Here is a 20083-nt window from a genome sequence, read left to right as displayed (position 1 = left end):
ATGTGCCCTCATGACATGTAATTCTGTTTTCTCTTCTCAGACGGTAGGCGAGGCCAGGGGCAATTGTAACATTTTTACGGTTTACTTCATAACTTACAAATGATTATAAATCTACCAGCCTTTTTCATATAAGAAACATTATGTTTGGTAAAATAACGGTTCCATTAATAGACTTGTAGTGAGAATGAAAATAAAATATATTTAACCCACTGTATCTCAATTAAAAACACAAAATAAAGAATATATAATTGCTTTACTACTTCATAATTCATTCTAATATTCTGACTTGGTGCTACAGAAACATTTCTTACCCCTTGGATGTACTGGGTGACTGTTTTGAGGAGATCAAATGTTGTATGTCTAATAATTTTTTGCAACTCAATGAAAGCAAAAGCGAAATTTTGATTTTAGGCCCATCCAGGTCCATTCATCTCCTTTTCATTTAGGTTCTATCTCGCCACTGTTCAACCTAATGTAAGGAATCTGGGGGTTACATTCGATTCGTCACTAAACTTTGAAAAACAAATCAATTCAATGGTCTTCATTTGAGATCAATTGCAAAATTAAAACAATGTTTTTGTCTCCAAAAGACTTAGAGACGGTAATCCATGCCTTCATAACATCACTTCTGGACTACTGTAATTCTCTGTACTGTGGCCTGCCTCAAACTACTATCTCTTGCCTGCAAATTGTCCAAAATGCTGCAGCGAGACTTCTTACCGGCACAAAAAAGAGAGATCACATCTCAACCATTTTAGCGACTTTACATTGGCTTCCTATTAAGTTCAGAATCGATTTTAAAGTTGCAGTATTTGTGTACAAGGCTCTATCTGGTGTTGCACCAAAATACATTAGTGACTCCCCAAAGAACTCTTGGGTCATGTAATCAGCTTCTTTTAACTGTCCCACGTTTTTGTTGTAAAACTAAGGGTGGTCGGGCCTTCTCTGCTGCAGCACCTAAACTCTGGAACAGTCTGCCCTTCAATATGAGGTCTGCTCCTTCATTAGCCAGTTTTAAATTGGCTCTTAAATCTCATCTGTTCTCTCTGACTTGTGATTAGATTGATATTGGTAGATTTTATATTATTTATTATCTTAGATTGTATCGGGTCAAAAGTGTTAATATTGTATTTATATTGTGTATCTGCCTTGTTTCTTTTATGCTTTCGTTTATATGCACTTTGTCTTATTGTACAGCACTTTGGCGTAACTCTGTTGCTTTTAAATGTGCTATATAAATACATTTTGACTTGACTTGACTTGATTATTATTATCAATGTTGAAAACAGTTGTGCTCCAATATGTCTGAAAAAAAAACATAAAAAATGCTGAAGACATAGAAAAGTGCTTTTATTATATACATTTACATACAATTTAATGCATCCTTGCTGAATAAATGTATTAATTTCGTCTTCTTTAAAAAAAAAAAATCTTGCTGACCCCAAACTTTTTGTCAAATTTGTCAGGAATAATGTGTGTATAAGCCAAAAGTCTAGGACATCCAAAACAAACAAACAAATAGTTATCATAGAAGTTATTATAGTGTGTTACAACTGCTCCAAACTATTTTACAGCTTTTTAATAATTACCGGTTTGATGTTGCTCTCTTGTGCAGTGCTCTAAAAGTGTTACATGACTTACATGTAGTAAACTCTTTCTGATGATTCCATTTTCCTTTTCCGGTAATCTATTCCAGTGTCAAGACAGATAGTATGACAGCGCTCCTGTACAACAAAGGGAGAAAATGTGGTAAAAGAGAATTGTTACAAATAAGAAGAGACAAAGTGACATTGCTTTTTAAATGACACCGGTTATTTGTATTTTGGCTTGCAATACACATTTCCCCCCTAGGTGGTGACAATGCGACACGTAGGTTCCTACGTGGTTAATTGCTATAACAAAATAATATTCACAACATGTGATCCATATTATGCTGATATAAGCCATATGTTTAAGCCTTCCATTAAGTTTGACTTTTCTAATTGACTTTTCAGGTATTAACCTGACATCCTGTCATCTAAACAATAAATGCATTCTTATTAAATACATCCGTGTAAAAGATTAAGGAATCAACTTTATCAGTCTTCACAACGCATGTATAGAGATTTTATAATGGCACCTTTGTACTTGCTATGCATTGTGAAACTGTCATAAAGCTTAAATAATGTAATTGAAAAGTTATGTTCATTTGAATGAATGCGTACCAACTGTCTGCACTGTTAAGCATGTTAGTTGCTCACTTCAGTGACTGTGTGTAACTAGAGTGGAAAAAAAACACTCAAAGGAAACAAAATGCTGGAGGAACGATGACAAAAATGACTGATGAAAAGGAAGGGTGATTATTTTTAACAGGATGTGGATAATATGTGGTATTTAGGCGAGAGGCCTTTGCCTGAATCAGTCCTCAATGACAGCTCCAGCGAATTATGAAATCAGTGAATTTTCCGCCACCCTCCTCCTTGAACTAAAGATAATTAGCAATCACCACACAGAGCGAGAGAGGAGCGATCTATTCCTCTTCTTCCTGTATCTCTCGCCTCTTCCCCCCATTCTCCAGCGCTGTCAACTTTTCTCTCTCGAGCGCAGAGTTCCGCGTCCGAGCCAATTGGCTGAATCAGCCGTAATGACAGGCTGACAAACCGTGAGCAGAAGAACACAAAAGGAAAAGTGTCACTTCATCAACCCTGCTCGACCTTGTCACCAGGCCTCCATGTAAACAGCCGCCACGGCCACGACAACCACGCTTCCCCAGCAGCCATCAAAATGGGTTATTCCTCTGCACACTTTTTTTTTTTTTTTTTTTGTAAAAACTTTCCATTTCCACGAGTATATCTTAACAGTTGATGGGCCGTCTCCATCTCACAGGAGAGTAATCGTGAGGAGGGAGAGGGGGAGAGAAATACAATCAGTAATGATTCCAGCGCATGGTTCTTTATAATCAGTTGAAGACACGTCCTCTTGTGGATCATTGCATGATTATGGTCTTTGATGGGTTCATTAAAGACTCATAACTCCTCGAAGATCTTCATCATCTGCCCTTCTCAACTCAGAATGCACTTTGCCACACAACTCAGATGCGCATCCTCGGTTTTCCCACCAGACCCTATAAACACGCAGGATCTCCTAACCAACTGACCTTTTAATAAAATAACTATAATGTGTTTCTACAGAATTAAAATGGCAATGGAAAATACATCATTTGAGATTAAACCACTAGCTGGCAGTAAAATGAATTATTTATGGCTGTTGTTTAGTAGATAATTTCAGCCATTTTGTAAATTTTTTTAGCCGACTTAGCCACTGAATTGAATTTTCTATTGCTCAACAGCACATCCCCTCCAAGATGTAAAATGATTGACAGTTAGAGAGTTTTTCTGATTGGCTATAGGTTTCTAATTGGCAACAGAAGAGTGCTCTTTTTTTAATTTCAAGTTATATCTGTCAGGAAACATGACAACAGTCCATGTTTCCTGACAGATATGAAATATTTTTTCAATAATAATTACTAATATTTTTTGTGTCCACATTACCTGACAGATATCACAAAAAATAAACAAAATATTACTTTTCATCATCATCATCATCATCATCATCATCATCATCATCATCATGTTTTCGTAATACCATAAATGTCAAAATAAACAAAAATAAAAAATGTCTTCTTCCCAATAATAATATATATTTGTAATACCATGCATGGCCATATTACCTGACAAAAATATTATGTTGATAATAATAATATTATTATCCAATTGATTATTCAATTATCAATTTTATAGTAAAAGGTTTAATCAAAGCTTTTTTTAAAGTCACTGTAAAAATGATTGTTGGTTTAACTTAAAAAAGTAAGTTACCTGGTTGCCTGAATTTTGAGTTCATTGAAATAAAAAAAATTGAGTTGGAGATTTAATAAATATAAACTCAAAATATTATGTTATCTGAACCACATTAATTAAAATAAAGTTTTTTTTTGGACAAATTATTTTTTTATCGTTGCATGTGCTGGATGCCCACAGCTTCTCTGCACAACCATTTAGAATAAGAATGAAGTCTGTCTCTCTTTCTGTCTGTCTTGCTCTCTCGCTCTCTCTTGCTATCTCTTCTCCACTCCTCAAAAAAGTTGCCTTTGAGTTTTTCAAAGCAAGGGTTGCCATTGAGCTCCAACAAAAGCCAAGGATAGCTGGCGATTGGACCCTGATGAGGTCCACTACCTCATTACTGACAGCCAAAAACATTTGATGCTTTTTTCCCTCCTGTTTGGGAGGAAGAGGGGCAGATTGACAGAGCCTGGCTTAAGGAGCGCGCGGTGGGAGAACTGAAAAAGAGAGGTGGCAGAGGGGGACAGGGGGGAAAGGTTGTAGTCCATTCATCTTTGTGTGTCTTACAGCCTCTGTGGGTAGGAGAAAAGAAAAGGGGGGTGGGGTGGGGTGGAAGCAGGGGCGGGGTAAAAAGAGAACGAGAGACAGCTTAAAACACTGCCTTTATGCTTTTGAGTCCAGGACGACTCCTCTTACATCAAAGTGTTTTTACCACTGTGGTGTGTGATTTTGTCTCTGTGTGTGTGTGTGTGTGTGTGTGCGTGTCTTGAGTGAATGTATTGAGAGATTAGGTGACTAGTGAGTGTGTGTGAGGGAGAGAAAGAGAGAGGGAGAGAGAGCAATGGGGGTGGTTAACGACGTGAACGCACTAATTACGCCTAATTATCTATTCCCTTTACATGTAACCGGCTTTGTTAGTTACTCAGAACGCTCTCAAAACATACTCAAAATGTTCTCACAACCTCTCCTTGCCCTGTCCAGGACTCTTAAAGAAACATCACCCTTGGAACATCTGCCTCGCTTTGAAAGCGTGGACCCCCCAGACCTCGGCAGAGGCCACAGGCCACAGCTCTCATCCTCTCCATCACAATCACTCGCTCCTCAGTCTTTGCTAATCTGCGCCTGCTAAAAACATGACTGACCAACTTTAGCGGTGACTTGGCAAAACAACATCTTTTGAGTGACCGTTAACGAATGTCAAGTCACCTCAAATGTTGATCTTAAGGCTTATTCACACCAGAGCCATTTTGAAAGGGCCAGCAAGATTTAAAATCCAAACTATTGTACTGTTACAGTTAGTTGCTTAAAAAATTATTGAATAAGATAACATTACATTCAGGTTTTTGTTATTCTCGGAGAATGTCAAAATAAAAGCTTGTTTAAAAATAAATGCTGTTAACTAATGTACTTAAGCAATGTTAACAAATAAAATCTTATTGTAAAGTGTGACCAATTGGACTTGGTGTAAACAGGCCACAAAATCAGACAGAAAAATAATAACAGCAAAAGAAGAGACAGCGGCATTCCTGGCAACCACTTCTCGGTCCTCTTTCTCTGAACGGTTTATGAGATTAGATATCTCTCATAGGCCTGTTCTTATTAACTGCCTCTAATGAATCAGATCAAGTCTTTCTGTCTGTCTAGTTAACTATTCTTCAAAACTACTTTAAGGTCTCTGTAAGGGTTCAGACATTTTATGATAAAATGGCTTTGAAGGAAGGGAATGATAAGAAATATTAGAAATAGGAGGTTAACAAAAGGTCAGTGGAACAGTAGCAGCAATCCAACATAAATTGCCTCTTTTCATTTTTGCTCCATCTTCAAGTCATTCAATCATCATACACTCATCCTTACCCACCAGAGACCTTCTCCATGAAAACACACACACACACACACACACGACCTAGACAATACCATTTGCTCCAACCAAAGGAATATATATAAAAATCCCCACACACATACACACACCAATCAGGCATAACATTATGACCACTGATAGGTGAAGTGAATAACACTGATTATATCTTCATCACGGCACCTGTTAGTTAGGCAGCAAGTGAACATTTTGTCCTCAAAGTTGATGTGCTAAAAGCAGGAAAAATGGACAAGCGTAAGGATTTGAGCGAGTTTGACAAGGGCCAAATTGTGATGGCTAGACGACTGGGTCAGAGCATCAAAAGTGCTAAAGTATCAAAAGTGGTCCAAGGAAGGAAGAGTGGGAAACCGGCGACAGGGTCAAGGGCACCCAAGGCTCATTGATGCACGTGGGGAGTGAAGGCTGACCCGTGTGGTCTGATCAAACAGACGAGCTATTATAGCACAAATTACTCAAGAAGTTAATGCTGGTTCTGATAGAAAGGTGTCAGAATACACAGTGCATCGCAGTTTGTTGCGTATGGGGCTGCATAGCCGCAGACCAGTCAGGGTGCCCATGCTCACCCTGTCCACTGAAAACGCCAACAGCGGGCACGTGAGCATCAGAATTGGACCACAGAGCAATAGAAGAAGGTGGCCTGGTCTGATGAATCACGTTTTCTTTTACATCACGTGGATGCCCGGGTGCGTGTGCATCGCTTAACTGGGGAACACATGGCACCAGGATGCACTATGGGGAAAAGACAAGCCAACGGAGGCAGTGTGATGCTTTGGGCAATGTTCTGCTGGGAAACCTTGGGTCCTGCCATCCATGTGGATGTTACTTTGACACGTACCACCTACCTAAGCATTGCTGCAGACCATGTACACCCTTTCATGGAAACGATATTCCCTGGTGGCTGTTTTGCCAGCAAAAGGGGGACCAACACAATATTAGGAAGATGGTCATAATGTTATGCCTATTCGGTGTATAAACAATGTGACTTTAGAAGCCAATATATTGTTTCATACATAATACATATACACTACCATTCAAATAGAAATAAAAATAACAGTTTTATTTATTTTAATTTTAATATATTTTAAAATGTAATTTATTCCAGTAATGGTAAAGTTAAAATTTTATCAGCCATTTTAGTCCTACTCCATTGTCACATGATCCTTCAGAAATCATTCTAATATTATTATTATTATCATCCATGCTGAAAACAGTTGTGCTTTTTAATATTTTTGAGGAAACCATATTTTTTTCAGGATTTCTTGATGAATAGAAAAGCTCAAAAGAACATTTTATTTGAAATAAAAATCTATTGTAGCAATGTAAAAGTTTGTACTGTCAATTTTGATCAATTTAATGAAACCTTGATTTCTTTTTTGATTTACTTTATACTATTATACATTTAATAGAAATATATTCAATATATTTGTTGTATATTTGGTTATATATTTTTTATGTAAAGCACTCTGAACTGCATTCCATGCCTGAAACGTGCCATATAAATAAAGTTTATTATTGTTTTATCATCACTTTGATGATTCATTATTTTGAGATAAAACTGACAAGAATTCAATAATATTTTGCCAGCAAAAAGAGTAATATATTGCAACATATATAATAATATATTGCCACCCTGAAGAGAGATAAAAATATAGAAGGAGAAGGAGAACAAGAGCCTGTGAGTGCATTTCAGTGAGTCTGTCACACATTATTAGGGTTGACCAGACATGAGAGGAGCCACTTGGGCCACCCTAGTTACCCTGAACTGGGATCCTAGGTTGCCCCAAAACCAGATGGCCTAACAAAGAAGCTCGAGCATTAGAGGTGCAAAGCAGAGCACGGGGCATTCAACACTCTTACCAGGCAAGATTAACACAGGCCAGAATAGAGAGTGACTTTAAGGACCCCAGGGATTTGACAGAGCCTGCCTGAACCAGAGTGACTGTGCTGGGCCACTGACCATAAAAACCCAGGGGTCAAACTGAGAAAAATCACAAGCTGAATGAATCATCTAGCGGCTTTTTTTTTTTTTGGACATTCTGTGTGACGGGACCCTTTAACTATGAGGAATGCTACGATATAATGTGGATTAGAAAGACATTGTATTGCTAGCCATTAAAGCATCTACTTATTCTGTCACTCTTCAAGATCACAGAGAGAAAAGGAACGTGTAAAGGACGACTGGTTTGTTTTGCCATTTGCACTTCCCTTACAATTGTGACGACTTAATAGCATGCTCAATATCTAACAGAGAACAAAAAAAGGACAAGAAAAACATGGGGAAAATGTTACCTATATTCAAAAAGTCTAGCTACAAATAAGCCGTTTGAGGTTCAAACGCATTCAGCTCAGTGCGTTGATACCACAATCGAATGTGCAAGAATGTGGCCAGCTGTAAAATGCCTGAAAATGATCATCTGATTATTTATGATGGAAAGCTGTCGCAGGATGATGGTAATTACCCAGACAGCACACAGGATAATGCCAATACCTGCTTAAAATAATACAATTAACTTGCAAAGCAGATCAGCGCATTGCTGGCGTCCATGGCCGGGCGCACTTTGAAATGCAAGCAGCTTCCCGCAATGGCGTCTCATTCCAGCCAACCCACGCCAGTCATTAAACGGCCTCCGTGTCTGTCACACTCTCTCTCAGTCTGGTGCTCTCATCTCCAGGTATGATCAAAGCTGTCTTTTTTCTGTTTTGTGTGTTTTTGCAAACACATATGAGGTTGTGTATTTCTACCTGTGAATAAAATACATCAAAAACCAGACAGAGCAGAGGAGGAAACATGAAGAGAGATGGACGGAGATAGAATGAAAGGATAAATAAATTAACTGAGAGAATGACTTTGTCTTTACCTTGAGTACGCCAATGAAAGGCACAAAAGCAGCCCTCTGAAGCCCATTTTTGTACAGTTCTAAGAGAGAGAGAGCACGAGAGGGAGAGATGCTGGTTAGATTCACTCTTTAGCCTCCTCATAATGTCATTTTCCATCTATGATTGGCAAATAAAGTGTCTATTGATGAAGTGAGGGACGGGAGGGGAGGAGGAACAAAAGGGAAGAGGAGAGGCAGAAATTGATTTCTGTGGGCAGCGCCGGAGAAAGGCAGTACATGAAATTCATTACATTCCCAAACAATGAGCTCAAGAGAAGAAGTCTCTCTCTTTCTGCACAGACAATAAACCTGCATCACGGTGAATAGAGACTTCAATTAGCCACACAGGCATTATAAGCCACACACACACACACAGATGTAAAGAGACCATGACTAGTATATGCTTCTGTCTGTGCTGAAAAAGCTTGTTTAAAGCTGCCGTGGGCGAGAAAATATAAAGGAAACAGAACGGTCATAACAGAGGCATGTTGAGCTATAAACAGTCCAGTGAGAGACGTCCGGCCAGTTCTCACCCAAGAAATGAAAGCTTACCATATGGATCTTACTATGAAAGCTAGGGATCTTGAGGCCACTTATGACAATCATTCAGGTGATTCATTCGGTTTTTTTTTTTCAGGAGGAAAGCAAACTGGAATCACCCTTACATACCAAGATATTTCTAAGGAATCATACATACTTTTCCCTCACGTTAACAGCCATTTTCCCCCAACCCTTAAAATGAAATTGGACATTTTTGGCTGCTGTACCTTCAGATTTCGATGTAAATAGCCTATTCACTTAGTAGCTCTATGTGTAAGTGGTCATGCGTTTATGTACTCTTCTGATGTCAGAAAGTAGCACAAGATTTTAATTTAAAAAAAATTTGTTATGAATGTTACAGAATGCATTTGTCACAAGACTGGAGGACGAAGGAGCGAGGAAACATCCATTTGAGTATTGAGAAGCACTCCACACAATTTCTAACTTTTCCTAATTAAACACACCTGAATCAGCTCATCATCTCATTAGTAGAGACTCCAAAACCAGGGCTGTTTAACCCTCTGGTGCTCTTCGGTCATTTAAAAATCACTGCTTCATCGGAATGATATGAAACTTGGTGACTTTTCTAGCATTAGGTATGTAAACACACACAAAAAAATGAGGGCATGATTCGAGCATGCTAAGTGGTCGTAAAAAAAACAACACAAATACACAGAAAAAATCTATATTCCTAACAAAAAGAATATCTAAAACTTTATAATAAATAGTCTTTGAGATTTTTTAAATATATATTCAAATCCATCAACAACAAAAAAAACATTAAATGTGTTCAAAAGAGAACTAGGGAATTCTCAAGCCTCTCCATAGAGACATTTAGTGATTACACCCATGGTTGCATGATTTCTTATATAATTCCAAAAGAGGGCGCTAATCTGCCTTCAAAAAAATTTATTTTGAAGGCCTAGTCTCTATTTTAACCTGAAAAACTGCAATTAAAAAAAAAATTACAAAAAAAAATTGTTTGTATAATTTTCAATGGCAAAATTAGACCATAATTATTGCATAAATATTTAAAAAATACCATCAAATCATCTCAAAATACAAAATTAAAAAGAAAAAATATTATTGAAGAAAAATAAATTGCATTGGTTTTACTGGGGTGGAGAAAGTTTAATTTTTAGGTGTCCGGTCACTTATGACCGGGAAGACAACCAATGCAACCCCTAAACGAAGAGCACCAGAGGTTTAAAGGGATAGTTCACCCAAAAATGAAAATTACTCCATGATTTACTCACCCTCAAGCCTATAGGTGTATATGATATTCTTCTTTCAGATGAATACAATCAGAGTTATATTAATACAAATATCTTGGCTAATCCAAGCATTATAATGGCAGTAAATGGCTGCATCTATCCATTATTAAAGTAATCCACACGGCTCCAGGGGGTTAATAAAGGACTTCTGAAGTGAATCGATGGGTTGTTGTAAGAAAAATATCTATATTTAACACGTCATAAAGTAAATCATTGGATAAATCATAGCTTTTTTTATTTTTCATCTGAAAGTTGTGGTTGGTGGTCAATTTGTGTAAATGCACGTTTTTCTAGCGATAAATTACTATTGTAGTAATTAAATGTTCGCTTAGTTATCACCAAAGCTCGCTCTATTTTGCTGTAGATCATTAAACCGCTACGCCGCAAAGTCATTGCCTGATAGGATAGCGATGCAACAAGTCAGCTGCCTTAGTTTTCGGACGCAGCCTTAAACATACACTCGCAAACTTCCCTAAGCACTTCCCCTTTGAGAAATCCCCACCGCCATTTTGAAGTGCGTTCAACTTCGTCAAGTGGACAAGGGAAGCTTATTTGGACAGACCCTAGACCTCTCGATTTTGACAGAGGGAGCAAGTCTACTAAATATGTAAACTTCAGGAAGTTATTTTGACATTTAAACACAATTAATACTTGAAGCTAATATATAAATACATTTATATTAAATATAAAATATTTAAAAATACACAAATAAAAAAGATAACAATAAACTATAACTGTGTAAAAAAAAAATCAGCTCAAGGTAGCTGCAAGTATTAAATGCGGTTAAATGTCAAAACAACTCCAATATCATACACTAGAGCTGTATGGGGTGAGGGTAAATTAGGCATCGCCTGCTGTTGCACTGTAGTCTATGGATCTGCCTGAAGTGTCCATGTGGAGTAGACTCACTCCCTTGGGTCTGTCCAAATAAACTTCCCTCGACCACTTGACGAAGTTGAGCGCACTTCAAATTGGCGGTGGGGATTCCCCCGAGGGAAAGTGTTTAGGGACGTTTGCGAGTGTATGTCTAAATGTGGCGTTAAACACAGCCCAGAAATAGAGAGGTCAGATTAGGGAGACATCCAAAATGTACCTCCAGGAACAGGGTTTAGGAAAAGCTGAATATATGAGGTAGCCTAATTTTAAAAGTGCAATTTCTAAACCTGGAAAAGGCATGACATTTAATAAAATAAAAAACTCAATGGGCATTTTTATACATTTAATGAATATACATATTTCTATTTATGCCAAGCTCTTAAAAGTTCTATCGGGTAGAAATTGTGTGTACAAATCATTTTAATTTTTTTATATAATTAATCCATTTTAAGAAAATCATGAACAACTGAAAAAGACAACAGGGGGGTCTTGGACTCAAAAAGGTTGAGAACCAAGTCCAGGGACTTATAATGTTTCTAATCCAGTTTTTTACCAGGTTATACACCAATCAGGCATAACAATATGACCTAATATTGATTGTGTTGGTCCCCCTTTTGCTTCCAAAATAGCCCTAACCCGTCAAGGCATTGACTCCACTTAAGGTGTGCTGTGGTATCTGGCACCATGATGATTAACCATTCCTGAACCATTTTTGCATATTATCCTGCTGAAAAAGGGTCTGCAACAATGCTTAAGTGGTACATGTCAAAGTAACGTGGATGGCAGGACCCAAGGTTTCCCAGCAGAACTTTGCCCAAAGCATCACACTTCGCCGGCTTGCTTTTTTTTCCACAGTGCATCCTGATGCCATGTGTTCCCCAGGTAAGCAACGCACACGCACTCGGCCATCCACATGATGTAAAAGAAAATGTGATACATCAGACCAGTTCACCTTCTTCCATTGCTCCGTGGTCCAGTTCTGATGCTCACGTGCCCACTGTTGGTCCTTGGACAGGGGTCAGCATGGGTACCCTAACTGGTCTGTGGCTATGCAGCCCCATACGCAACAAACTGCGATGCACTGCGTATTCTGACACCTTTCTATTAGAACCAGCATTAACTTCTTGAGCGATTTGAGCTACAGTAGCTCATCTGTTTAATCGTACCACATGTGCATCAATGAGCCTTGGCCGTCCATGACCCTGTCGCCGGTTCACCACTGTTCCTTCCTTGGACCACTTTTGATAGATACTGACCACTGCAGACCAATAATACCCCACAAGAGCTGCAGTTTTGGAGACGCTCATAATGTTATGCCTGGTCGGTGTATATGTGATGAATCTCAATCATCTACTGTAGCAAATAATTTACACAGAAGCATCTGGATGAAAAAAACCCAGATAGACACATCCAGATTCTTCGGATCAAATTCTCCATTCTTTTGGCAGTTTATTTACCCATATCCTAGTGCAAAACTAAAGGGTCATTTAAAGATTTAGGAAGTGAAGTGCACCCTCGGTCACATTTGTCTATCCATTTCCCTCACTTTACCTGAAGAAGCAGTTCTGGGTGACGACGAACATCCAAGTTCAAACACAGAAGCCTCTTTAGCGGCTCTTCAGCCTAGCATCTTTATATCAATAAACGAGCAATCTCTCTTGGTGCCATCTCTCTCCCTCCCATCTTTCATGTGTACCAGTCTATCCATTAGTCACCTAATTAAAATGGAATAAGATGGCTATTAAGTTTTAGCGTGAGCTTTGTTCTCAGTGGCTGGTTAATGTTAGGAGAGGGTCTCTTTATGTAACTGCCGCTTACTGTTTTGTACTCGGCACACAAGGCCACTTCATACAACGAGACATTAGCAGCGCTCCAAGACAGAGACGGAGAAGAGAAAGGCAGAAGGACTGTCTTATCTCTACCCTTATCACTCTCGCTCTCCAGTTTAATGTAACATCACAGCAATTGCAAAAAAACCGGCATCTATTGAATCAACAATGAGGCCGAGAAAGAAAAGAGTGGGAACGGTGGAGAGAGATAAAAGAGTAACTGCTCACGTTCACGCGGATATCAAATAAAGTTGCCTCGTTTTATGATGAACGGCGTATAGGCGAGAAATCTTTGATGCCGGGAAGGTTGAAGTTCCGCATGATTTAAAGGGATAGTTCACACAAACACGACGCCCACATATCATTCTAAACCTGTATGACTTTCTTTCTTCTGTGGAACACAAAAGGAGATATTTAGAAGAATGTCCAAGCTGCTTTTTTCCCGGAACAGCTTTGGTCACCATTCACTTTCACTGCATGGAAAACAACAGCTTGGACACTCTGCTAGATAATTCGATAAACTTGTGTTCCTATGGGTGGTCATATGGGTGAGTAAATAATGACAGAATTTTCATTTTTGGGTGAATTATTTCTCAAGCTACACCAAAATGTACATATAAAATAAATGGTTTACTGAAGAACGAAGGGTTTAAAGTTCAGATGGATGCAGACATCATTTGTGTTTCAGCCCTAAACAACACTCCTCAGATTAGTTTCACGTAATCCACCACAGAGAAGCAGCCAATGACAGGTGTTTGAGTGTATGCGAGAGAGGAAGAGAGCAATAAAAAAAGCAGAAAAGGAGTGAGAGACTTTACGCCGATTATCAATAGACCTCAAACATCATGGCATCAAAATACACAGATTAACCAAGGAGTGACTAAAAGGGGAGGTGAACTTTAGAAAAGAGTAAAAAAGGAAGAAACACGAGACGGTGCAGAACTGGATTAGAACACGAGACGGACGTGTAGTTTAGGAACATGTTTTACTTTCAGGCCACACAAAGACTGAGGAGAGTGAGAAAGGTACGGCGGTCTATTGTTGAGAAGTTGGTAGAGAACAATACAAGGTGAAAAAGTACAAGAGTCATGTGCGCTGTGTAGGTGACAGGTCAGTATCAGAAAACACACACTTAACTCTGGATATTGATGGAGGAAATGAAAGGGATAAACTACTTTGATTTCTCTCAGGTTTGAATGTGTTCACAAGAATGATGATGAATTACAAAAAGTTTATTTTAATACATTTATTTACACTACAGTTAAAAAATGTGGGGAAGGTAAGATTTTTTTTATGTTTTTGAAAGTCTCTTATACTCACCAAATACAGAAAACTGTATATTGTGAAATATTATTGTTTTGACCCCAAACTTTTGAAAAAAATATTGAATGATTTTCTCCTGAATTTCACAATAGTGCAGCTAAACGAATACGCTTGAGAAATGCTTTGATTTTACATTTTTATAATCATTTATTTAAATTTAAATTTAATTTCAAAAAGAGAAAAGCTGAAAATTATAAAGTAATGGCAGCTACATTTTCAATATATACATTTTCATTTCCTGGGTTAAATTACATTTTATTTTATCATGGAACCGGACGTTTGAACTCCACTTTATGTCATGTTAAACTGCTTCAACGTTACCCAGACATCTCACCTTCGGGTGGTCGGTTTGAGGTTGCCACAACCACGACTCCACACTTGAACAAGCCCTCAAATAACTGTTTCAGAATCATAGCATCTGCTATATCCACCACCTGAAAAACAAAAAAGGGATTATTATTCATTGTACTTTGAGGAAAGAATTATTTTGGCAGCACGTAATCTGATTCAGCAGTTTCCTTTTTCCTGCTCATGGAAAATACAGCATACTATCAGAGTTCAGTTCACAGGAATAGGTCAAATTCACCTGCATTTCATGGCCCCCAATTCATTGTCTGAAGTAAAAGAGCCAAACTGTGTATTTATTAAATGATGTATGCATTATTAAATGTCCAGAAAATAGCGTCGGTTTTCATTTCATGTTGACTTAAAAGCAGCCTACAGCTCCTGCCGTTTCCGTTCTGTCCTCTAGGCAGGACCGTCAGACGCTATGGGAGCAAGCGCAGGTGTATCAGCTGAAGATGAGCGAGGTGCAACTCTCTCCTCTCTGCCCTTCCTCTGCCTTGAGCTAATTACCACAATTGTGCGCATACATGTGTACTTATGCGTGTACATGCGAATGAATGAGCGAAAACCAGGTGTCGTTACATTTTAAAACCGAAGCCTCGGCCAAGGTCCTTTGACATCACCCTCCCCAACGTGCTCACACACACAGGCGGAGGACAGACACAAAGCCACTCCACCTGACTGTAAAATGGCCACACAGAGCTGCGGCTTTCTGCTGGAGACAAGGACAAGTGGCCAAAGCACTGAAAAAGGTAAATAATTGAATACATAAATAAATAAATAAACAGCGTTTCGAGGTAAATCAGTGGCACAATGACAGCCAGATGGCCACACAGAGACAAATACATACACGCACGCACACACATGCGGTCCCATTGTGCTCTTGAGGGCCTGGCATGGCTGTCCCTGAATCTCAGAAGCGAGAGGATGAGTGGTTCTTTCATTATTATCATTTTCATCATCATCATTCATTATTATCATTTAAACGTTGCCTTTTTCACAGCAGCGAGCTGTTGCCTCACACACATCTGCAGCAACACAGGGGCTGCTGACCCTCCCCTGACAAAAGGAGCCCTTTAGTCAATAACGCACAATGTGATCGACCATGGGCTGCTCTCATCTTCTCCCATGTCTCTGCTACTTTTCAGGGTTGAAACGCATTTAGTCAAAAGCAAAATTTCTCCTTGTTTTGCATTAATACTTTATTCGCATTTGCATATCTGGCAGCGAGGAGCTACATTTGAGGCCCAGGGATGTTTTTGTCATGTAGAAGATCTCCTCTTTTCCTGGGCTCTACTATTCTTAGAAGGACACACTTAGGACTGCCATACCCCCAGCATATGTTGTTTTTCTTATATTGAAGTGTTTCCCTTTTTTGCATATTAAACCTTCGGCCCCATCAGACCCAATTAGCATCGTCTATAGCGGCCTTACGTGCGGCAAGGTGGAGGGCGTGCGCGCGTGTTGTCGGAAGGGTGGTCCGTTACAAAGACGAGGTGCTACGGCATAAATTGGATCACATTTCCTTTAACCGTCCTCTTCTCTTCTTCATTTCAAAGGAGTCATTTAATTATGACCTTTTCATCCGTCCTGTATTTGTTTTTTGTTTGTCACGCAGCGCACTCATGTGCGCGTGTGTACACACACACACTTTTAGTCTCTGGGTATTGATTGCCAGGTTGAGTGCAAGAAAGCCCTCTGTGTGGCGTTGTTGTGGACGACAGCGAAAACAACGGTGCAGATATTCAAATGAGCATCCAATTATGTCAGCAAAGAGTCACTTTTGTGTGGCGCACACGGGTGCCAAATTGCACTCTTTTGATCTTAAACCTTTACTTACACAACTCCGTCGATGAGTAATTTCACCCCGGCGACTGACAGGGGCCTGAGACAATACCTCAAGCGGTTTCTGCTTGCTCTTCCTTTTTCTATATCTCTCTTGGTCCTTCTCTCAATACCTTGCATTCATTAAGGGAGTGGAGAGGGACAAAAGGGGAAGGCTACAAATTACTGATAATGATGCCGGACTAATGAAGAGAATGGAGAAATTTCATTAGCATTTAAGAGGCATGGATGCATGCGACCCGCCATAGTCGCTCTCCATTACCCCTCACTCAAGGAAGCAAGAGGGGCCGACTGAAACGCGATGCTTCATTTGCATGCTTAAGTGGCAGTGGCTCCTGATTGGTAAGGGGCTGTCAGCTCCTCATCTATGCATCATAAACAAAATGTGTGTGCTTTCCATATTGCCGCTAGCGACGATTGGCAAGCAGATTGAAGGTGAGCGTCCAGGCTATAACGAGATCCAAAATGAACAAATGAAAGTGAACAGCATTTCAATTGAAAAGCCACTATTAAAAAGAGCAGTCCTTCATCCTCAAGCAGTGAGAGAACGAGCACGGGAAAAACATATTACAGATTCAAAAATGGTCTGAAGGGTTTAAATCTGCAAAAATTTACCTCTGACAATTCATTTCCTCATCCATTTGGGCTTGCAAAAACAGTACTGTTTTCTGTTTATTTCTAGCTTTTTTTCCTCATCTCGATTATCTGTGGCCCCAGCATGTGTTTTCAGCTTTGTGTGAAAGTGTCTGACTCCACTAGATGGCTCCAAAATGAACAAGACTTATATCTATGAAGTGCTGGTCGGTCAGATGAACTACATCATAAACATACCAACAGCATGCTGATTCTTACTTACAGCTGCATATTTGAGGTTTCTGTGGCTCACATTATTCCTCTCACCCATGCCCACGCACAAACAACACACAGTGAATGTGCATTCAATTGCAGTTTAGAAATAATCTTCACCCTCTCAATTTCCCAACTCTTGCCCTCACCTGAAACTCATCAAAGCATATGAGACCGGTTTCCTCTGCGATCTCCATTGCAACCGGAAAGATGGGGTCATACATTGTCATTTTACCGATCCGTCGCTTTGGCAGGCTCAGTTTCAGTTTGTGGATCCCTGAATGGAATACACAAATTAAAATCAATACAAATAAAGGCAAATGATCTCAAAACTTAAATGAAAACCAATTTTGATCTCAGAGGAAAAGCAACAAACGATTCTACTTTTATGCTGTTGTTTTCCTTAATTGCTATTCCTGCATGAAAACAAGTTTAGTTAGCTACTTGTACAAATAATAGCACTATTTCTTGCTTAGTATGGAATGAGGTACATATAAACTACTGTTCAATATTATGGTGTCAGTCTTTAACAAAGATACATTAAATTGATCAAAAATGAAAGACATTTATATTGTTACAAAAGACGTCAATTTCAAAGAAATGTTCTTTCGAACTTTCTATTCAACAAGGAATACTGAAAGAAATATTAATCAGCGCAACCAATTTCAACTGTGATAATCATAAATGTTTCTTGAGCAGCAAATCAACATATTAGAATGATTTCTGAAGGACCACGTGACACCGAAGACTGGAGTAATGATGCTGAAAATTCAGCTTTGCCATCAAAGGAGTAAATTACACTGTAGCATAAATCAAAATAGAACAGTTATTTTAAATTGTAATAATATTTCACAATATTACTACTTCTTTACTGTATCAAATAAATGCAGCCTGGGGGAGCGCAAGAGACTTCTTTCAAAAACTTTTAAAAATCTTACCGACCCCAATCTGTTGAATGGTAGTGCATATGACAACAGGCCCGTGTTTGAGAACCTTTCATGTATCCACAAATTTGAAAACAGGTCACCCTGGTTAGACCTTAGTTAGTTATAACTTACTTCTATGTACGTCTAACATGAATCCATTGAAATGAACCCTTGTTTTTCTTCTGTTTTCCACAAATGAGTAAAAAAGATTCATCAGCATGGTTTTTCCAGTGCCTGTTGATTATAAAAGGGAAAACAGAATGAGCATTAATGGTCTCTCCGATGTAAAGTCCAGCCCAGTCCATCCAAACTCAATATACACTCTAAAAAAAAAAAGGTTCTATATGGCACCAAAAATGGTTCTTCGTCGTAATCACAGAGGAACCACTTTTGGTGCTATATAGCACCATATCATAACATCTGTATACCGTTCTGTATATGGTAGCGGTGCTATATAGCACCTTAGTTAGCGGTGCTATATAGCACCTTAGTCAAAGAACCGGTGAAGAACCTCTGAAGAACTGCTGAAGAACCACTGAAGCACCAAAATTGGTGCTATATAGCACTTAAAAAGTTTCCCCTATGATTACAAGCCAATGTGTGCATGCTTAAAATCACTAATTTTGTTGCTGTGGCTAAAAATTAAACTTACCAACATCACCATGAATATAGTAACCGTGGGGGGGATGTGGCTTTGGGGACTCCTGTAAAATAAATAATAGCAAATATAATCATCTTCAATGCTGTAATAAACTTGTTTGCCTAAAGGGTTAGTTCACGCAAAAATGAAAATTCTGTTATTAATTACCATATGTATTAACCTCATGTCGTTCCAAACCCGTAAGACCTTCATTCATCTTCGTAACATAAATTTGATTAAATTATAAGGTATTTTTGATGAAATCCGAGAGCTCTCTGACCCCTCCATAGACCTTTATATAAAGGACCCCCCCATAGCTATTTAATTACCACTTTCAAGGTCCAGAAAGGTAGTAAAGACATCGTTAAAATCGTCCATATGACTACAGTGGTTCAACCTTAATTTTATGAAGCGACGAGAATACGTTTTGTGTGCAAAAAAACAAACAAAAATATAATGTTATTCAACAATTTCTTCACATCTGTGTCAGTCAGTCTGAAAGTGTTAATTAAATAGCTGTCTATGGAGGGGTCAGAGAGCTCTCGGATTTCAACAAAAATATCTTAATTTGTGTCTTACGAGTTTAGAACAACATGAGGGCGAGTAATTAATGACAGAAAGGTTACAGAAAGTTAAACTTTAATTCAGCACATTTTAGCCTACATCGCACAGATCGTAAAACAAATGCATATCATAAAAACATCCTGAGGTTTGCTTTTGTCCCACACCGTAACAAAACAGACATTTTCAGGTAACCCTTGGCTGAATAAGAATCCCCTTGACTTAAAAGTTTCCAAACAATATCTGCAATGCATTCAACTTTCAGAGTACAAAGCGCTTGATGAGCCAGCCCAGAACTGTCTGTGGCTGCAGACAATTGATGATTCAGGAAAGACAGAGAGCCGACATCCTTATCCCCGTATTCAACTCAACCTCGCTGATTTTTTCGGGGGGCGAATGCTGTTTGAGCAGTGAGGCGCAGCGTTCTTGGATGACAGCGTGTGACTTCTCACTGACTTCCAGAACTCTGTAGCTCGTTATTGTGGCTGGTGGCAGTGGTCCAGTCACG

The 20083-nt window shown here is 38.9% G+C and overlaps 1 protein-coding gene across 1 annotated transcript in view; it reads right to left on the bottom strand.

Moving 5' to 3' along the window:
- The window catches only part of afg1lb (AFG1 like ATPase b), a 30719-nt gene that overhangs the window by 8446 nt on the left and 2190 nt on the right, over positions 1-20083 (bottom strand). The window contains exons 3-8 of the mRNA XM_079831776.1: positions 19027-19078; positions 18507-18608; positions 17598-17725; positions 14747-14846; positions 8553-8611; positions 1642-1724 (exon numbers count right to left, since the gene is read on the bottom strand). Of these exons, the coding sequence (XP_079687902.1) occupies positions 1642-1724; positions 8553-8611; positions 14747-14846; positions 17598-17725; positions 18507-18608; positions 19027-19078 (524 nt within the window). The remainder of the gene's footprint in view (positions 1-1641; positions 1725-8552; positions 8612-14746; positions 14847-17597; positions 17726-18506; positions 18609-19026; positions 19079-20083) is intronic.

The sequence above is a fragment of the Gobio gobio genome (assembly GCF_949357685.1).
Source record: "Gobio gobio genome assembly, chromosome: 12".
NCBI classification, from domain to species: domain Eukaryota; kingdom Metazoa; phylum Chordata; class Actinopteri; order Cypriniformes; family Gobionidae; genus Gobio; species Gobio gobio.
Note: the sequence above shows the minus strand (reverse complement) of the source record. Positions and strands in the feature narration are given on the sequence as shown.